Genomic DNA, 18,659 nt, shown 5'->3' with positions numbered 1-18,659 from the left:
TTTTACGTGCAAATATTTATGTGGTACATTAATACAAACGTGTATGAGGACTGTGGCGTGACCGTGTCATCTAAGTACACAGTAGTTATGCATGAGCCAAAAAAAACCCCAAAAACAACATAAAACGTTGCATAGTACTGAAGTATTATTACATTTAATATATGAATGTTATATGAAATTAACAAGAAATAACTAATATTTATTACAAGAGAATTTTTCATTTTCATCAGATCTGATTTAGAAAATTACGTTGTAAATAATGGAACGATACTGGGCCCACACTTCTGTTGTAGTAGTAGAGGCTATGTGCCAACGGATAAATGATTCATTCTGGCTGGTAAGTGCAATATTTGTCGTTAAATATTGTTAGTATATTTTTTATTTAACTGGGGCACAATGGATATGCTTAACAAAATTAGAATAAAGCTTGTTTGACATAACACATTTCTGGCTGCTACTAAGTTTTCTGTAGTTGTTAAGAGAGTTGGGAGGCTATGAAGTGTATAGGTCTATAGTCTGTGTGCACAGGTCAGTGTTTTCTGTCATAGTTCATTTCACACAGCAATGAGACTTTTGTCCCATCTGTAGCACAGTAAATTGTCATGTCAGTGTCATTAATTGTTGCAAACAGTATATTGTTTCACACGAAGTATCTAAAACTAGTTAGGTAGCTTTAGCTACATTTAATGACGCTGACCAGAAAATGTACTGAGCAATGCCTGCATATGGGATAAAATTTACTATGCTGTGTGGAACAAACTAGCATAATATCAAAAATCTCGACATTGTATGCATGTGTATCACTGTCTCTCTCTCAAAATGTTTTTGTATGGTGTGTTGTCAAAGATGGATTGACATAAGTTACAATGTTTTTTGTTATATATTTTTGTTGTTTGATTTTAGAACAACTATGTCAGGCACAGCAGCAGACAACAAGGGTTTCTTTTTTAAAAAGTAGTTCTGAGTGCATAGACACCTTGACTGAGAGGACTAGACTGAGATAAGAAAAGTAAGGTTAGCAAAACAGCTAGATTTTTCTGTCGCATGGGTGAGAAAAACAAAATAATAGCCTTTTGAAACTTTTATTATGTATTCCCAGCCACAAGAACAGCATAAAAGAATTTAGGAAACATTAATAATTTTCAACAGTGGTAACATCAATAGGGTGGTTCAAATACAAATATTGAAAATAAAGTTTTATAAATGTTCATCTCACGAAGATGTATGATGAGTTTCACTATAAAACGATACAACAGATGACAGCTGATAATATGAAAAAGAAACATTAGTGGGTCAATATTCAAAGCGCAAATAGCTCTGGTCAATTTCACGTGGACATCATATAACAGAGCAAAATCAAGACCCATTTATTGATGGGATAGAAATGTAAATAAAAGTTCGGGGTTAACAAAATAATTACTGACTATATACCATGATGAAAGGAGGGAGAAAAAATTTTTAATACTGTTTAGACTAACTGCATTTTAAGGAGCCGAGCAGTGAGAACCATTAACTATGTCATCATGTCCAGTATGAATTGACTTGCAGTCACTCTAGAATTAGTATTGGTGTGAGAAAATAATAAATAAAAGGAAAACAAACTGTCCAATATATGGAAATATTCTTAATTGGAACAGCTATCAAATTTATTACATCAAAAAATGAAAAGATTTCTGACTCTCTACTAAGTTTTTAGGCAGCTGCTAGTACCATTTTTATAAGTCTCTGATATGACTCGGTCAAATGTCATTCATTCTTACCAGCATGTACAATACCAGTGCATTGTCTATTTACTGATATGTATTGATTAGGGCTGAAAGCAGCCACAAGTGTTGTAGATACAAACAATGGAAGCAGACAGTGCTGTTTTACATAAGAACAAATTTCACTGACTGTAGGATAGAGTTTCCCCCAAGGAATCTGCTATTTTGAACCATTCAATTGATTCCTTGAAACCATTTTATGTGCGACTATGATAGCTTTTCCACAGAATGCATCTGGATGGATTGTTTTCTTATAAAGCATGTGCAAGATGAAGAAAAGTTGAATAAAATGTTACAATTAAAAAAAGCTTAAAACTAAACCGGACTATAGCATGGAATATGATAAATAAAGAAATGGAACTTCAACGATTCTTGGCTGCAGAAGTTTCTGTGGCATGATACCCACAAAGATCAAACAATTGCAGCTTGCAATGCATGTAAGAGATGGCCCTGATACCAACAAAAACCAGCAGATTGTTTGCAGAACAGGTTATCACAAGGAAAGATGCACTGTTAACAAACCAAAAAGTGCAAAGCACAATACATGTCAATTAAAATGTTTTAGTGAAAAGGTCAAATCTGATAAAGAAGATGTGGGTGATTTAGATAGAGTGATCAATAAATACAATGTGAGCCAAACTGAGCTTTACAAGAATCTGTTTAACACAGCATATACTATAGCAAGGCTGAGAAAATCTTTTGGAGGCAATAAAATTTTGGTGAGGTACAAATAAAAAATCTGTAAATCTGATGCCCTACTGACAAAAGTCGAGGATATAATATATTGAGCTAAATTCTTATTTGTCCTTTCAGATGCTACTATCGATTCTGCAGCAGTTAGAGACTGGGAATGCATTCTTGTTAAAGTTGTAGACCCTAATAATAAAAGTATAAAACTAAGAGAAAATGAAATATCCGGTGTGTTTCAGCTGTCACAGATCCCAACTGCATGCATTTATATGGTGCAGCTTAATAAAAGTAAACTTTTTAACAGTCCTGCCTTCCACTATGAAAACAAAGACAAGAGGGTCATTTATACAGACAAGTCAACTTTTTAATTTACTTGCCCATTGTCAACGTGTTTTTGACAAAAGTTCTGCACCCCTGTTCTCTCTCTGTGCCATATTATTTTGCTACTGTATTTAGAAATACAATATAATACTATGTACTATTGTTGAACTACTAGTTTGTGGGATGGATCCCATAACTATGGCTACCTTTGTATGGAAAATAATAATAAAGAAAACAAATATTAATAAAACTATCAAATGGGCATACAAGGAAATGTGATGCTATTATAATTAAACAGTGACGAGTATTCTACTCTTCAATATGGCTAGAGTAGAGGTGGGCAAACATTCCAGTGCAAGTGCCACATACACAAATTTACACCCTGTCGCGGGCCGCATAGTTCATTAAGTAAAATAATTAATATTTGAAATAGCAAAAACAAAAGGTTTTTCTAAATAACATCATAATTAATTTTAAGTTGTTAATATGTTGTTAATATTTGAAAACTTAAACTTCAAAAGAAGCACATTTATTTCATAAACAGAGTAACATAAACAGATTCAGTGCAAATGATGACTTGTTCCTAGGCCGCACAAAAACCCTTGGTGGGCCTCAGGCTGTAGTTTGCCCACCCCTGGGCTAGAGTGTTAAAACCCAAAAAACTTGTATACTATACACATAAGGAAGATATTATCACAATCACAAATAAATCTTATCTAAATCCAGATATTTTTGGTTAACATAATAACTTTAGCAAGGGATCCTAATATGTACACAAATACAATTTCAAATATAGGATAAGAAGGTATAGAATGTACACTGTATACATGATCATCAGAGTTTAAAAATGTTGCGCTAACTAAAATTCCAAAAACAAAATCTGACGCATTTTCTTCAACTTCCAATTATTATTTCATATATAATAAATAGGTACTTCACTGCTGTCCACTTCTATTTTAAGTAATGTAAATATGAAAAGTCCACCTCTACACTAAACAATTTGGAAAAGTGGATACATTGATAGCAGCATCCTCACAGTTGAAGCTGCTTTTTTTTTGAATCCATGAAATGGCACTCTATCAAGTGAGTGATCATGTCATGTTCAATGCAAATGGCTTTATGTGATTTTTCCAAATTGGTTGTAAACACAGTTTTTGCAATGGTAACTTCTGATAAATCACATTTTCTTTCACAGTTGTATTGCTAACAACTGGTGGATGTAATGAGGTTTCCTGCAGTAAAGAATTGGACATGGGAGATATAACTTCTGTGTTGTCATCTTGTATCCAGTTTTCTCACAGAAGCTGTATCTTTGAAATAAATTCTGCAGTTTGCTACTCAAATTCCTGAGCACTGCATTTGTATAGCATTCATAAGTAGTGTATGGACACTGGTGGCATTTTGAAATATTCATCTCATAAATGCAAATACAGTTTGGATCACTATAGACAGAGAAATAACGTGAATTGTGTCTGTAACCAGCACATGTCTTATAACTTAATTTTAAAAATGTACAATGTGATGTAGTTATGTTCAAGGGGAGAAAAAGTTGAAGTTTTTCTCATTCAAAAGTGGTGATGACTGCCATAACCTAAGGACAAAAAAAGAGCTAATATAGTACTCTAGGTAAAAACAATACCTGTGAACCTATACTGGAAAATGCAACCAATACAACTTCATATCACATATTTCCAAGTTAAAAACACCAAATATACAATACATAAATTTTAATGCATTTATGTTGCCAATAAGAAAATTAATTGGGTTAAATTCTGAACAGGTATTTCAGAGTTTGGCATAAACGCTTAAGAAACATGCACATAGTCTTCTCCATTTCCTTTATATGAGGAACATGTCTGCAAAGGTAATGGTTCAAAAGGAAGTCTTCCTTAGTGAATTTCACAGGACACTCAGAACAGCTGAATACCTACAATGAAAGAGCAGTTTCAACAGTTATAATGTTACTGCAAAAGGAAAAGGACATAAATGATAACCAAGCTGCATTATTTTAAATAAAAGCTTATTATTTACTATATTTCTAGAATAGTGATTGAAAAATTGATCACATCTAAAGATAAGAGTTTACCTTTACTGGTCAACTGTAAAAGCAGTAGTCACAAAACAATATAGGATATGGAAATACAGATCAAACTTTATATTTTCTACATACCTTTGCAGGGGCAATTCTCTGGAATAATCTTTTATTTTTGGCTACTGGTTCATAAAGGCAGCATGAATGTGTTGATCCTTAAAAAAATATTATATGATGGCAAGAAATGATGGCAACCGGTAACAACAAAAAATAATGTCAACATTAATATGGTCAGATGTAAAAGTTTAATACATCCAAATAAATTTTTTATTAACTACCATTCTAATTACCACATTATCCTTAATTTCATTTTCAGAACAGACATTACTTTCACAGTAGTTGCAACAATAAACTATAATACCCCAATTATAATCAAGTCTTTTCTTAAATTATTGGTTCAAAAAATAACTTTCTGACTGATACAATCATACACTGGCACTGAACAATTCCCTTGTATATGTTATGAACAGCTGTTTGTGATATTACAGGAATAAACACCAATATTCACTATTATCTCATATTGATCGAATCAGCATAAAAAGGTATACATCAGTGCACACATTTAAAAGGATATCTTCCTTACAAAAAAACCCGAACAGAATGAAGTTACTCAAAGTATCAGCAAACCTGATACAAAAGAAAAAGACACCTGTTAAAAAAGAGACCATATAAACGTGTCTCTGGTGGAATTATAAATGTCAAAATAAACATGTCTTACAAGAAAGAAAAAACAATTGAAAACTAAGAAAATGCTAACAATATGATAAGGATACACCCATGGGCTGTAATGGGTGGAATTTGGAGAATATTTATGTTGATCTATAAAAGAAATTAATTTTTAACAAATATGAATACAAATGTACTTTCCATTATTAAAAACATTTTGCAAATATATATGCAGTTTATGAACAAACTATAATATACACTGATATTACTGGCACCTTCAGTTTTCTCCTAGCAGAAATGAATAAACCATTATCAATGTATGTTGGTATCTATATTCAGTATATAATCAATAAGCCTTAACGGTTCTCAATGACATAGTAATCATGTTGTAACAAAGCAGCTTCACAGCCATTAGTAAATTACTATCAGCCAACACTGGCATAATTTTTCATTATTTTCCTACTCAAGTAAAATCACAGGGACTTTCGCTGACCATGGCTTTGGACCAATTTTGTTTGTTTTTTTTAAATACATAAACTGAGTTAATGTTAGTATTGACAATATTAAAAACTTTTCCTAGGTACCAAGGCAATGATGTAATGGTGGTGGAATTGAGGTTTTAATACCAATGTTGACACTTAAATGGTCGTATATGGCTGACAGTCTTAATGGTGGGGAAGTCAAATGGATACATCGAGGAAGCAGACCTGCCAACTCTAACAAGGTGTCAGTATCATAGTTGATTTTTTCCATAAGTTAGGTCAGTTTTCAGTAAGATGTAATAAAAAATAATGTTCTGCTATTGTCAATCTGGAAAATATGCATTTTAAAAGTCCAGAAGTGTGATTCAGGGCTGGTGTACTAATGGAAAATATCGTGTTTAATAAAGGTAAAACTAAATCACAGAAAAATAAGAAAATCATAAGTTTAGCTATACCATAAAATATGGATCATGAAGTTAGGCCATAGATAGAACTATCAGTGAACCAAAAACATGTATCTGTTAATTTAAAGGCGCATTTCTAATGACAATTATTGTAATATCTCACCAATGGCACTGGACATAAAAATGCAGATTAGTAGTTATTTTTAATAACTGTCCTAGAGGTAAAGCTTGTTCCCATTCTTCAATAAAATGGAAAGAAAACTGTTCCTGCAAAAGTGATAAAATATAAAAAATTAAAATGTTTAAATAAGTAATTATTTTCATTGCTACTAAACCTTAAATATCATGTAACAGTAAATAAAGAAGTGGAAAACAAAATATATTCTGAACATTCAATTGTTCTCCACGAATTACTCATATGATAATCAAGATGGCCTTAAAAATGAATACAAAAAACGGGGTATATAATAGGGGGGTTGGGTTATCATTCACCAATGGTCAGGTTTTCACAACTTAAACATAAATTCATGGTAAGTAACCATTAACATGGTTAGGTTACCAGAAATAATTGTTTTTTATTTATGACTAATGCAGGAGGTGGTTTTAAGAGTTCCTCTTCCAGCTTCACATGCCACTGCTGAAATACATTTCTTCAATAGTGGTTAGCAACCAACAAACATAACTTGTTGTCACTGTTACTATGCACAAGATTATTTTAATATGTTACACAGTATATGGAATATTAAAGCTAAATAAGTACAATTGTAATAACGAATCAGTTAATATTGTCATTACAAAGTTACTATAATCATGATTAAGGTCTTCATAAGGACCAAACTAATGTTATCTGTCACAGTAGACTTTTCTAGACAAAATATTTTCATAGCCTCACTTGTTTAATTTTTTTTTGTGATTTCAACAATTTGTGCTCACAGTAGCATGTGATTCACATTTTCTGAAGTTTCAGTGCACTATTATTATGTTCAAAGATACATGTATGAGAAAAGAAATATCTGACAGTAATTGAGTCACACTTTTCAATGTAGACAAATACAAAAATCTTAAAAATGCTTCTTAAAAATCAATAAAATTACAGCAACATCCTCACTGACATTCACTAATATCTCATGCTGCTCTAACCTGCATAACAAAGTATATATCTGCAAAAACATTTAAATGGCTATCTTCCTGAGAATTATGTTTTAATAGAAACAAATTTCTCAAAGTATCAGCATTAACTCTTGACACATAAGAAAAGGAAACCTGCTACAGTTAAATAAAAGGCCATGTAAATGTGCCACTGGAATTATAACTGTAAAATTAAGTGCATGCCTTTCACGGGAAAGAAAAAAAGACTATAAGAACAATATTATAATGATGGCTGCAAACATGGGCTGTAAGGGGTGGAATCTGGTGAAGAATATTCACTCTAACATCAAAAAATTATTGTGAAATAAAGATGCATAAAAATGTAATTTCCATTATTATTAACATTTTGCAAATATGCAGTTTATGTAAAAAGTGTAAGATAGATTCATATTGCTGGCAATGTCAGTTTTTCACATACAGAAATGAATAGGCCATTCTCAGTCTATGTTCAGTAAATAATTGCTAACAGTTAACAATTCTCAGATGACTTAGTAATCATAACGTAGGAAAGTAGCTATACAGATGTCAGTAAATTACTATCAGCCAACAATAGCATCACTGATAATTATTTTTGTGCTCATGTAAAAATATCACATGGAAAAAGGGAAAAGACATGAAAAATAACAATATTAAACAGTAACAACTTTAAGTATGTAAACTTAAGCTGCATTTACCCAGGTTCCAATAGTCTGTAATAACACACACACACATACACATAATGTATTTATTAATGAACACATGCACATTGGATAAACTTGAATCAAATACATAATCAGTGGGCACATTTTGTTTTTGTATGAGTGAACAGATTCAGTTTTGTCATCTACAGAATAAGTTAATATATGTTTTAACTAAGCTGCAAGATTGATTATATACTCTATAATTGGAAAATATAGCAGGCATGGCCTTGCATAATAGATTAGATGTACAGTACCAAACCTTAATTTCTAAGATGGCCAAATATTGTAATTTTTAGGTTTCATGTAAATTTTGGGCAAAATATAAATCAATTATTAGAGCAGTAAACAACATTGTTTGAATATTATATGTACAAATGAAGTAAAAATAAGTTAAGTACTCACAAAATTTTGAAACCCACTGGCTTTCATAAATACCCACAGGAACCCCAGTACGATTTGTATACCTTTGTTAGAAACTGAAAATTCCCATTGCATGAGTGTTGTTTATATTCTTTTTAGTTGTTTTAGACTTTTGCAGGCCAGGCAAATGTTTTTTTAATTACAAAAAATATTGTTAGTAGTAACAATATAACAAATTTCTTTTCTAACGTGTGTACATTCTTAAAATGAATTGAAATAAAAAAGAAACCAATTTGGTTCATAATGAACACATTTTGTTATGACTGAATAATAAATAGTAATTTTAGAAATAATACCATTATAAAAGGTAGTGAACATACTGAGCTTTTGCCACACTTAATGATTTTATTATATGCTGACGAAAGGATAATTTAACAGTAAATTAAGATGCACATTCTGACAAGTATAATTTTACTGTAAATTAACATGCACAGTCTGAGATTACATTTACATTAAAAAGTGGCATGATTTATATCATCATTTGTATTGTAACTGATAGATAGCAGTTTGAGTCATCGGAGAAAGATGTTCATTTGTTTTGTTTGATTTTTAATGAAGCTTTACCAATGTATCAGTTACATAATTATAAGGTTTCCTTGTCATAGTCTATAGCAGGGGTGCACAACCATTTTTGGCCAAGGGCCAGATTGCATTTTCTAAGACCACTTGAGGGCCACAGACACATTTCTTTAATATTATTACTGTTCACAGGCCAGATTTCTGTGTTGTTTTAATTTGTCCTGAAGGCCGGAGAGAACAAGTTTATGGGCCAGATTCGGCCATCTGGCCAGGGGTTGTGCACTTATGGTCTACAGTGATGTCTAACACATGCCAAAGACATATTATTTTAGTGCACAACTATTAGGCATTAGATAGCTATAGCAAAGAATGTTACTGCACAGATAAAGCTAGAGTATAATAATTTTGATCTATGAACAATATATGTGTCAATGACTTTCACAATTTCTGGGTGGGTGTAGATATGACATGATGATATAAATCATGTTTCATATGAATAATTCCATGAAATCTTTGTGAAAACCCAGACATCATTCAAAAGTCGGAGCCTGGACAAGCCTGTGGTAGGCCTAACCTAACCTATGACTATCAACCATAAAGTGGAACATGGATATCATAATTATAAAACATTATCAATATACGTAAACAAATTATCTGTACTTTGGTCAGTCCAATTACTCTTAAGTAAATAATAAGTACATTAATAATTTTACCCGTCTCTTTAAAAAGACAAACATGAGTTTGGACTTTTTAAAAAACAAGTAGGGTTACAATATTATGATTTAACATGGACCTATTGCCGTAATGGAGATGCCATTCAAAGAAAAATTTAAAATGAAATAATTACCAAAGAACTTTAAAGAATATAGACTGATATGACTATGTGACCTTATTCATGTTAAAAGCAAGTTTTAAGTAAAAACTATAATTTATGTTAATCACCTTATCCTTGTAATCCATCGACTTAAGTTTCTCTCTGGATGGAAACTGCTTTACTACATCTGCATAAGACATACGGGTGGCACAAGTCTGAGGATAAAAAAATTTCAGCGCTATTTATCTGCACCATATCCACACAAACAACAAATGACTCCAATACTGTTTTCAATACATATGCACCATTTCTTTTTACACTGAGTCCATCAAGTGCCAAATGCATACTTCGATCAAACAATGGGTTATAGTCAATAAAATGGCACTTATCACATTCTCGGCTTAAAAATGCCATCATTTAGTGCAGCACATCCTCTTTGTAAGTCTGGTAAAACAGTTGAGTTTCAATGCAATGATTTAAAGTTAATGGTGGTTCGAGGCAGAATTCCAAACATCGTCCAACAGTGTGGGATTCGTTTCCAGCAGCTGATGAATAAAGTCTCTGTAACAACTGAAAGATATGCACAAAAAGAATTAACTAAACTAAAATGTGACTAATAAATCTGTGAAAATTTCAGAAAATCACCATGGTAACTGCCGGTATTTGGAAATATAAACAAAATGATGCAAACATAGAAACATCTGCTACCAGGGTTAATTTGTTCAACTCTCAAGCTCTAAGCAAAAATAACTATCCCATTTTGACATCATATGGCAAGATTTAGGAACAAGGCACACTTAAATTTTGTTGTAGCAATGTAAAAATCATTTGCAATGGTACAAATTTTCTCATAAGTCATGTATATATTACCTAATTAATGTTACCCTCCTCATGATGTTAGGCCTGTTTATTTGTGGTATTTGGTGGGTTGTTAGTTAATAAACGTAGCTTGTTGGAAGCCGAGAATACCAAAATTGGTTAAAAGGATGACAAGAATCTTGAATGAAATAAAGCTATTGAAACACTTTCTTCTATATTTGTATGTTTTATTCATTTTGTTAAAGAAACATACTTCAACTTAATCCAATTATGTCGTTCCCGCCATAAATAACATTCCCGCCAAATGAAATGTAGGCCAACATAACTTGAAAACAGATCCACATGATTGTGGGAGAATTTGAATTTATTAGAAAAAGATGATCAGAGTAAGAACAATCTCGCTAAAACATTATGACTTTAATTTGTAGAAAAGTGTTGATATGGGCTGTAAAAATGAGATATTTCTGAAATCTGACTTCTCATTATGATGCTAGGTGACACCAAAACATGCTATACAAGCACCATTAATTCGACAGTAAGACCTCAACCCCAAAACATAACAATTGGGGTCCATGTCTTAGACTGTAGGACGACTAGACAATATGGATGCTAAACATGCAAAAATATTCGTGAAAATTATGATGGTCTTATTCTATTTAGAGAGATTATTTGGAATTCATCACTAGCCAGTTCTACTCTGTAAGATCAATATAATAAATTAAATATACAATACAAATTTATAATAGTTCTGCTGCAAATATTGGGCACAAATAATTACAAATGTTTCTAAAGTAAAACTGACAATTAAAAATACCTTGTAAATATGTTCACATCTTTTCCAACATCATTGGAACCTATGTAAACAATCAGGTCAGGATTTTGGGCACAGACAATGTCTAACACTTTGGATTTAAAATTGATGATATCTACAACCAATTTTGCACCAGGAATACACAACAGGAATAAGTTGGGATGATTCAGAATACCATAGAGTTGCTTCAACTTTGAATCACATGCAATGAAAATGATCGACACTCTGGCAAGTATGCAGCAGCTATGCAAAATATACAATGAATATGAAATGAATATCAACTATTTAAAAGAAGTTGTTGTTGTTGTTGTTGTGGGGTTTAACGCCATATTTCAGCACATGATAGGCTATGCATGGTGGCCGGTATTAATAGTGCAGGAAAAAAACGGAAAAATCCCTGGAAGAACCACCAACCCATGAGAAGCTACTGGCAAGCTTTCTCACATACCCACGTTAGCCGAATCCTAGTCTCGAAGCCACGCAGACAGAGGTGAGATGGCAGTGATCAGTAATAAAAATCACTTTAGACCACTCAGCCCCTTTAAAAGAAGTAACTGTCTTTCTAAAAAGAAAATAGCAATGATATAAACATGAAATTATACGACCTTTTCACCCTATATCAAGTGTAATTGTTGTTGTGGGGTTTAATGCCATATTTCAGCACACGATAGGCTATGCATGGCGGCCAGTATTAATGGTGGAGGAAGAAACCGGAAAAATCCCTGGAAGAACCACCAACCCATGAGAAGCTACTGGCAAACTTTCTCACATACCACGTTAGCCAAATCCTAGTCTCAAAGCCACGCAGACAGAGTTGAGATGGCAGTGATCAGTAACAAAGAGCACTTTAGACCACTCGGCCCCTTTAAAAGAAGTAACTATCTTTTTAAAAAGAAAATAGCAATGACATAAACATGAAATTATATGAATTTTTCACCCTATATCAAGTGTAATCAAAATGAAGTTAATCATAAACACTTCAGAAAACAAACTACTATCTTGGGGTAGAAACGTGTGAACACTTATCAAATGAATATAACTAATAAAATACTTTCTAGTATATTTTTCACGCTAGCAGTTCTAATAATACCTTAACTATAGTCTGATAATACAAACCCGTTTGTTTGTACCCCCAGACCGATTTAAATAATGGGAAACCTTTAATGTGATAAAAAATGCAAGGAACTTAGTCAATTCATTCATTGATTTATTGTTTCTAACCTGACTCTGAGTAGAGTGGAAATAACTTCGTCATCATATGCGTGTCTCATGCTGAACGGAAGTTTTCAGTGTAATAGACGGACATGCTCGGATCCATTTCCAATTTCTGGACAAGTCCATTTTCAGCAAAGGGGTGTATCACGACTACAGATGTACATACATAAGTCGTCTGCTTCCGATATTTACAGTATCAAATCAAGCAAAGGAAAATAATGACAACTACAAATTTGCTTTTCATGTGGATTTAACAAGCAGTTTAATTTCTATGTTCAAATATGCAGTGGGATATAATTCCAAATTCTCAATGTTATGTAACTTACGCAATTATTCAGCAGTTACCGAACAGGATGAACTATGTCATTATGCTGTCTGATGGAAATAAACTAGCCTATTGTGCATACAATATGGTGCCGTGCTAGTATGGGAAGTCCGTTAAGCATAAAATGGTGCAGGGAATGCCAGAATTAGGCCATTCTGGTCACAGTCAGGTTATAAATTATAAATCATTGATTCAATTGACTCAGTTCTATGCACTTTTTATCACATTAAACGTTCTAGTTTTTGAAATCGGTAGGGGGGTACAAACAAATGGGGATGTAGAGTCAGACTATAGTGGTATGTGAATAAGCAAGCTAAACTTCTTACGAAGTAATCAAACAATAAGACATATAAATGAACAAAAAACTTAGCAATGTAAGTACAATATCAAATAAATTCATAGAATATTCACAAAAAGACAAAATAAAGTCAAATTGATAAAAGAATGAAATGAAAATTCAAATTGGTCTAGCAGTTGGTAACGTGACTATGGTCAATACAAACTAGTTAAATTTGCGCACTAAAATAAACTGTCAAATAAATGAAAGCGTCAGCAGTTAGAATTACCTGTATGTCTGATAATTTTTAAATATATATAAACGAAGAAAATTGTAGCTAAGATGCAGCAATTAATAATTGTTATTGCTCAAATCTGAAAAGTATCCACACGAATTTTGGTTCAAGCGGAAGCAGGAAGCAGAATTGGTGGTTTATGGGATTGTTTCTGAGAGAATGCATTGTACAACCAATCAAAGCCATTGTTTTAGAGGGTACATTTGCATATCTGAATATATGAATATTTAATGACTGGTAGGATTTCTCCATTATCCCCCCTCCATCCACATTACATTAATGTAGCAAAATCGTCGCCAAGGACGCACAGGAAATAGTAAATATTGATAAATCATGCATGTATTTGGTGGCGAACATGAAACAAACGTTAAAGAAAAAGCCCAGTCCATTTGTTTTTTAAATTGGAAACTTGCCAATGTCAAATTTTGACATGAAAAAATTGCACTGACTGATTATGTGTTGTACCAAAGTAGGACTGTATCATGGACATTTCTGTCCCAGATCTTGCTTCTATTTATAAAAAGAAAATAGTCATCACACATCATGTTCTTAAAAAAATAATAATAAGCTGCCTCAGTACTTACATTTCAAAATTAAAAGACATTAAATTTATTTTTAAGTTATGAATTCCTTAAGCTCTTCAAGAAAGGAAAATTTAAAGTTGGTGACGTCATTCTATTTAGTTTAAGTTGTTATAAGGAATGTTTCCACATTTTACTTTCTTTTTGTTGTGCCAATTCGTCTTTGTTGAGCAGAAAACTGTTGATCTCCAAAACGTCGGAAATGTTTGTGAGAGGTTATTTTTAGATCTGCATTTTTTTTGACAGCTCATGGTGTAATATCTTAGAAAATAAATATAAATAATGACACCATGGTGAATCCCAAATTTTAATATTACTTCTTGAAAATGCAGTTTTCAAAATACCTTGAGCATAGCTAGGTACAGTTGATTTTTACATTTGAGATGTGGATATTTTCTGTTTACATTGTTTGATATGTGGATATTTGTCTCATTTCTGCAAAAATGAAAATGAGTAAAACCCATACCATGAAAGTCACTAATATTACTTATTGTGATGAATATAATTCAATAAAATAAGAAAGGGCGAAATGGTGCTGGGCGAACTATCTGGGACGAACCACAGGGATTCGTATCGTTGCTCAAAATGTGACTATCAGACATACATGGAAATATACTAGTACATGCATGACTAATAGTTAAATTGTAAGCCACGATTCAAGCCACTGTGGGGCGAACTCGTTTTGGGGGCGAAATTATTCAGTGTGCAAAGTGCAGTTATATCCTGGTAACCTGGCCTCCCATGATACTTCGCACAGTATGAACTTCTCGCCATCAAAGATAACTTTTTTGCAATAATTGTGTAACTTTTCGTAACTTTTAGCAAATTATCGCACTTTCGTAACTTTTCGCACTTTAGTCATACCGGGTTAAGTGCAATCAAGGCGAAAGGACTCGAAACGATGACGCATCCGATATACACATAAAAAAGTGACGTACACCACGAGCACTTGCTAAAGCAGGATGGCTGTCAACCTACTGCAACACAAAGATGCGCTTGTTAAAGCGTATAATGATGTTTTCAAGCCAAGTTCAAGCATAAATTGGTAATGCTTTAAACAAAGTTGTAACATTAGGTCCATAATTTTAGTTTTGTCGTCGATCTAGGTAATAATAATTATTTAAGGATGTTTCTATTTTGTGCTCACTTCCGCAAACAGTCGCGTAGATGTGTGCTGTGTTTATCGAATGCATAAGTGTTGTATTTATGCTTATGTTAACATAATTATTTGGCTTTTAAACACAGTACATTTATTTGTAAATACAAAGATCATCGAAAATACCAAATATCCACAGATTCTTATAAAAGGGAAGTTATTGACAGTACCCACTGCTCTTTTGCTAAGACGTCTACCTTGATATTTATGTCCTTTCAGTTGTCGACCGAAAAAACTCAAATATTGGGGTAACCGTTATAGATTATAGGACTGCACTTTTGCCAATTAATAGCATAGGGTGACTAACTCGAACTGTTCGAAATTTGATCCCTCGTCTATTCCTTGCCAATTTTCTTATACAACCAATGTTTTCATCCACTAGTAACTTGTATAACCGTCGGGGAAACGGTCTCATCTTTTCTACCCATGCACAATTTAAGCACCATTACTACATATCATTTAATGACCACTTTTACGGACAATTTCATATGGCTGCCACATACTTGATTGCTGTAACTTTTGGTTACTGTTAATCCTATCTTTTCAAATCACTGTTGTTAAAACTTGTAGTAATATACTCCTTTCCCTGCAGTAGAGACAGTAATTTTTAGATAAATATAGAGTGAATGTTGTGGGTGAAAATTTTCAGTATTGTCACCCAGTCAAAAATTTGTTCCATTATAAACTCATAAGAAACAAATTTTGTTTTTATTTTATGCTCAAACTAACTGTCTAGCTAAAGTGTATTAAGAGTTTGAAAGTAGCAGCAGATTACGTTTTATGTTCTGCAGTGTTTTGTGTTCATTCACTCAGATGATCAATTAACATAATTCTTTTATAATTCAAGGCAACAAAGCATACAATTAAAATGAACATTGGCACAGTAAATCATGTAACATAATTATTTCTTAATTCAAGGTGACAAAGCATGCACTTAAATATAAAAAAGGACAGAATGGGTTATTTATTTGCTGGAAGAGGCAGACATCTGCCTGGCACTGTAAAGGTACATGTATTTGCAGCTCAGTCCAAAGTATTGTCAACTTGAAAATGAAGTCAGTGCTGACTTACATTAAGTACTGGCAGAAAACCTGTATATGGTAAACGGGTACCCTATGCTATTACCTGGGTTATTATCAATAGGTAAGTACCTGGATACCCATTGGCATCTTTACTTTTGTTGTTTGGATGCCATATCAATACCTATAATCCAAACTGTGATACAGATACGGATCTTAGTTTAAATATTGTTAGAGAATGGCAGCCATATGAAATTTAGTACACAGCTGCGATATGAAATAGATTCTTTGAAACACTTTCCTTTTGATGGTGATTGTAGTCTGATAAATTAACCACCAAGCCTGTAATGGTACTAATGGGAATTTGCTATGTTTAGCAGAGTTCACATAATTTTGAATATTTTGGACTTGTCCGTAATGCATTGGCTGGTTGTCTTGATGATTGTCTTTCTTATTCCAACCATGCAAACAGACACTTGTATATGAGCCTATTATCCACCATTCCTGAAGTTTGGTGTTTAATGGTAGACTTGAGTCCTATTTTATGAAGTGCTTTAATTATTCAGTAAGTTGATTTATCAGACCTGATGCAGTCAGTGGCTATCAAGATATTTAGTTTAAATGCACATCTTATGAAGATTCCCTCAGGGTCATGTACATCACTGGGTAAACCACCTCATTAAGCTTCATCATGTAAGACTGCTTACTAATGCCCAAGATATGTAAATATGTACTCATATTTTCGTAATACATGCAGTTTTTTCCACAAGAAACTATAAAAAATGTACAGTATATTGGAGGAAGATGTTTAATATGCAGTCACTATTAAAAAATGTGTGATTAAATTCTCATAGTAAAATATGGCTTTCTTAATAAGTGTATCTTTCTTAAAACATTTCTTTTTGCAGGCATGTCTGTGTGCAGCAGGCACATTAATATTAAAGTCCTGTTGTTGGCAAAGATGTTATTAGCTACACAAATATTAATTTATTTAAATAAATTAAAGATAAAACTTAGGCCCATATTACAACATGGAGAGATATAGCTGGTTTTGAGTGGTCACTAAACTGAATTACAGGTAAAAGTGAATTTCATTATTTAAATTAACTATATTTTTGAAAAGATGTAAAATTAAACCACAAGTATAACAGCAGGAACAAAGAGAAAGTTTAATAGAGAGGGCTAAATTAGTGGGTGTGTGAAACATTAACATCTGATAAAATAAACTAATGATTTTTTTATCAGTTAAAGGTCGACTGAAATTAAAATTTACAGAATTATCAATTGGTTATTCAACATCCACTTTTAATTTGCTGGACTACAATTACTGCTGTTAAATTCAATGCTTCAAGTCAGATGGCTTCATATTATATCAATGACACCTTTCCCAAACTGTGATCTGAAATGATAGATTATTAATTGTCCATTTATCAAAGTTCATCTGTCAATTAATTACTGGGTACAATTGATGCTCAAAAATACTACACTTCATATCAAATGGCATAAGTAATGTAAATGTCACCTGAACACGTGTATTGAATGTACAAGACTCTTTGAAATGGTGTTGTCTATTGTCCAGATATATAATGAATATAGACAATGGATTCTTTATTCAATATCTAACTAATACTTTTGTACAACAGTTTTGCACATCTTTTTTTGTGAAGAAAACACAAATTGTTCCTTTTGGGACAGTTCTGGCAAGATTTTGACATGCAGGTCAGTACTAAAGGCAAGAAAAAGCAAATCTTTTTAATGAAGACAAAAATAGGTGTCAGCAGTAGTCAGCGATACCAAATGGAAATATACGCATTATTTAAATGATGTTGCATAATAAAAAGCAACTTGTATTGGTTCTACCATTGATTCTTATGCATATTGTTTACAGTTCCTCAAATGATGTCAGAAGCTTTTTCATGGGTATTGGACTGGTTGCAAAATGTTGTTTGGCTTTTTCCATTTGTATAGAGGCTGCATTTTTCTGATAAAGTTGCCATATCTTCTGATCTAGTGCATAAATGTGTGTCAGGTCTTTGCGGTGCATGTGAAATGCCTAACAATGTAAACAGGGGTCATTCTACTAGGAGAAGTGGGCAACTAAGTCGCCTAAAAAAGGACAACTTCTCCTTTTTCTGTTAGGAAAGTGAAAATGACTTCACCC

The 18,659-nt window shown here is 32.7% G+C and overlaps 1 protein-coding gene and 1 long non-coding RNA gene across 3 annotated transcripts in view; one reads left to right on the top strand and one right to left on the bottom strand.

Moving 5' to 3' along the window:
* Positions 1-1,066: 1,066 nt before the first annotated feature.
* On the bottom strand, positions 1,067-15,080 carry LOC149795436 (uncharacterized). The gene is made up of 5 exons (XR_016422328.1): positions 11,634-15,080; positions 10,129-10,570; positions 6,582-6,685; positions 4,945-5,021; positions 1,067-4,701 (listed from the first exon to the last, which is right to left on the bottom strand). It is a non-coding gene; the product is annotated as an uncharacterized LOC149795436 (long non-coding RNA).
* Positions 15,081-15,215: 135 nt separating this feature from the next.
* Positions 15,216-18,659, top strand: part of LOC149795435 (drebrin-like protein) — an 88,411-nt gene continuing 84,967 nt past the window's right edge. For both annotated transcript variants that reach the window (XM_089965224.1, XM_089965223.1), the window contains exon 1: positions 15,216-15,368. In XM_089965224.1, coding sequence (XP_089821350.1) covers positions 15,286-15,368 — 83 coding nt within the window. In that variant the 5' untranslated portion in view covers positions 15,216-15,285. The remainder of the gene's footprint in view (positions 15,369-18,659) is intronic.

Source organism: Sinohyriopsis cumingii, chromosome 7 (assembly GCF_028554795.1).
Source record: "Sinohyriopsis cumingii isolate HCF-2022 chromosome 7, ASM2855479v2, whole genome shotgun sequence".
Classification (NCBI taxonomy): domain Eukaryota; kingdom Metazoa; phylum Mollusca; class Bivalvia; order Unionida; family Unionidae; genus Sinohyriopsis; species Sinohyriopsis cumingii.
Note: the sequence above shows the minus strand (reverse complement) of the source record. Positions and strands in the feature narration are given on the sequence as shown.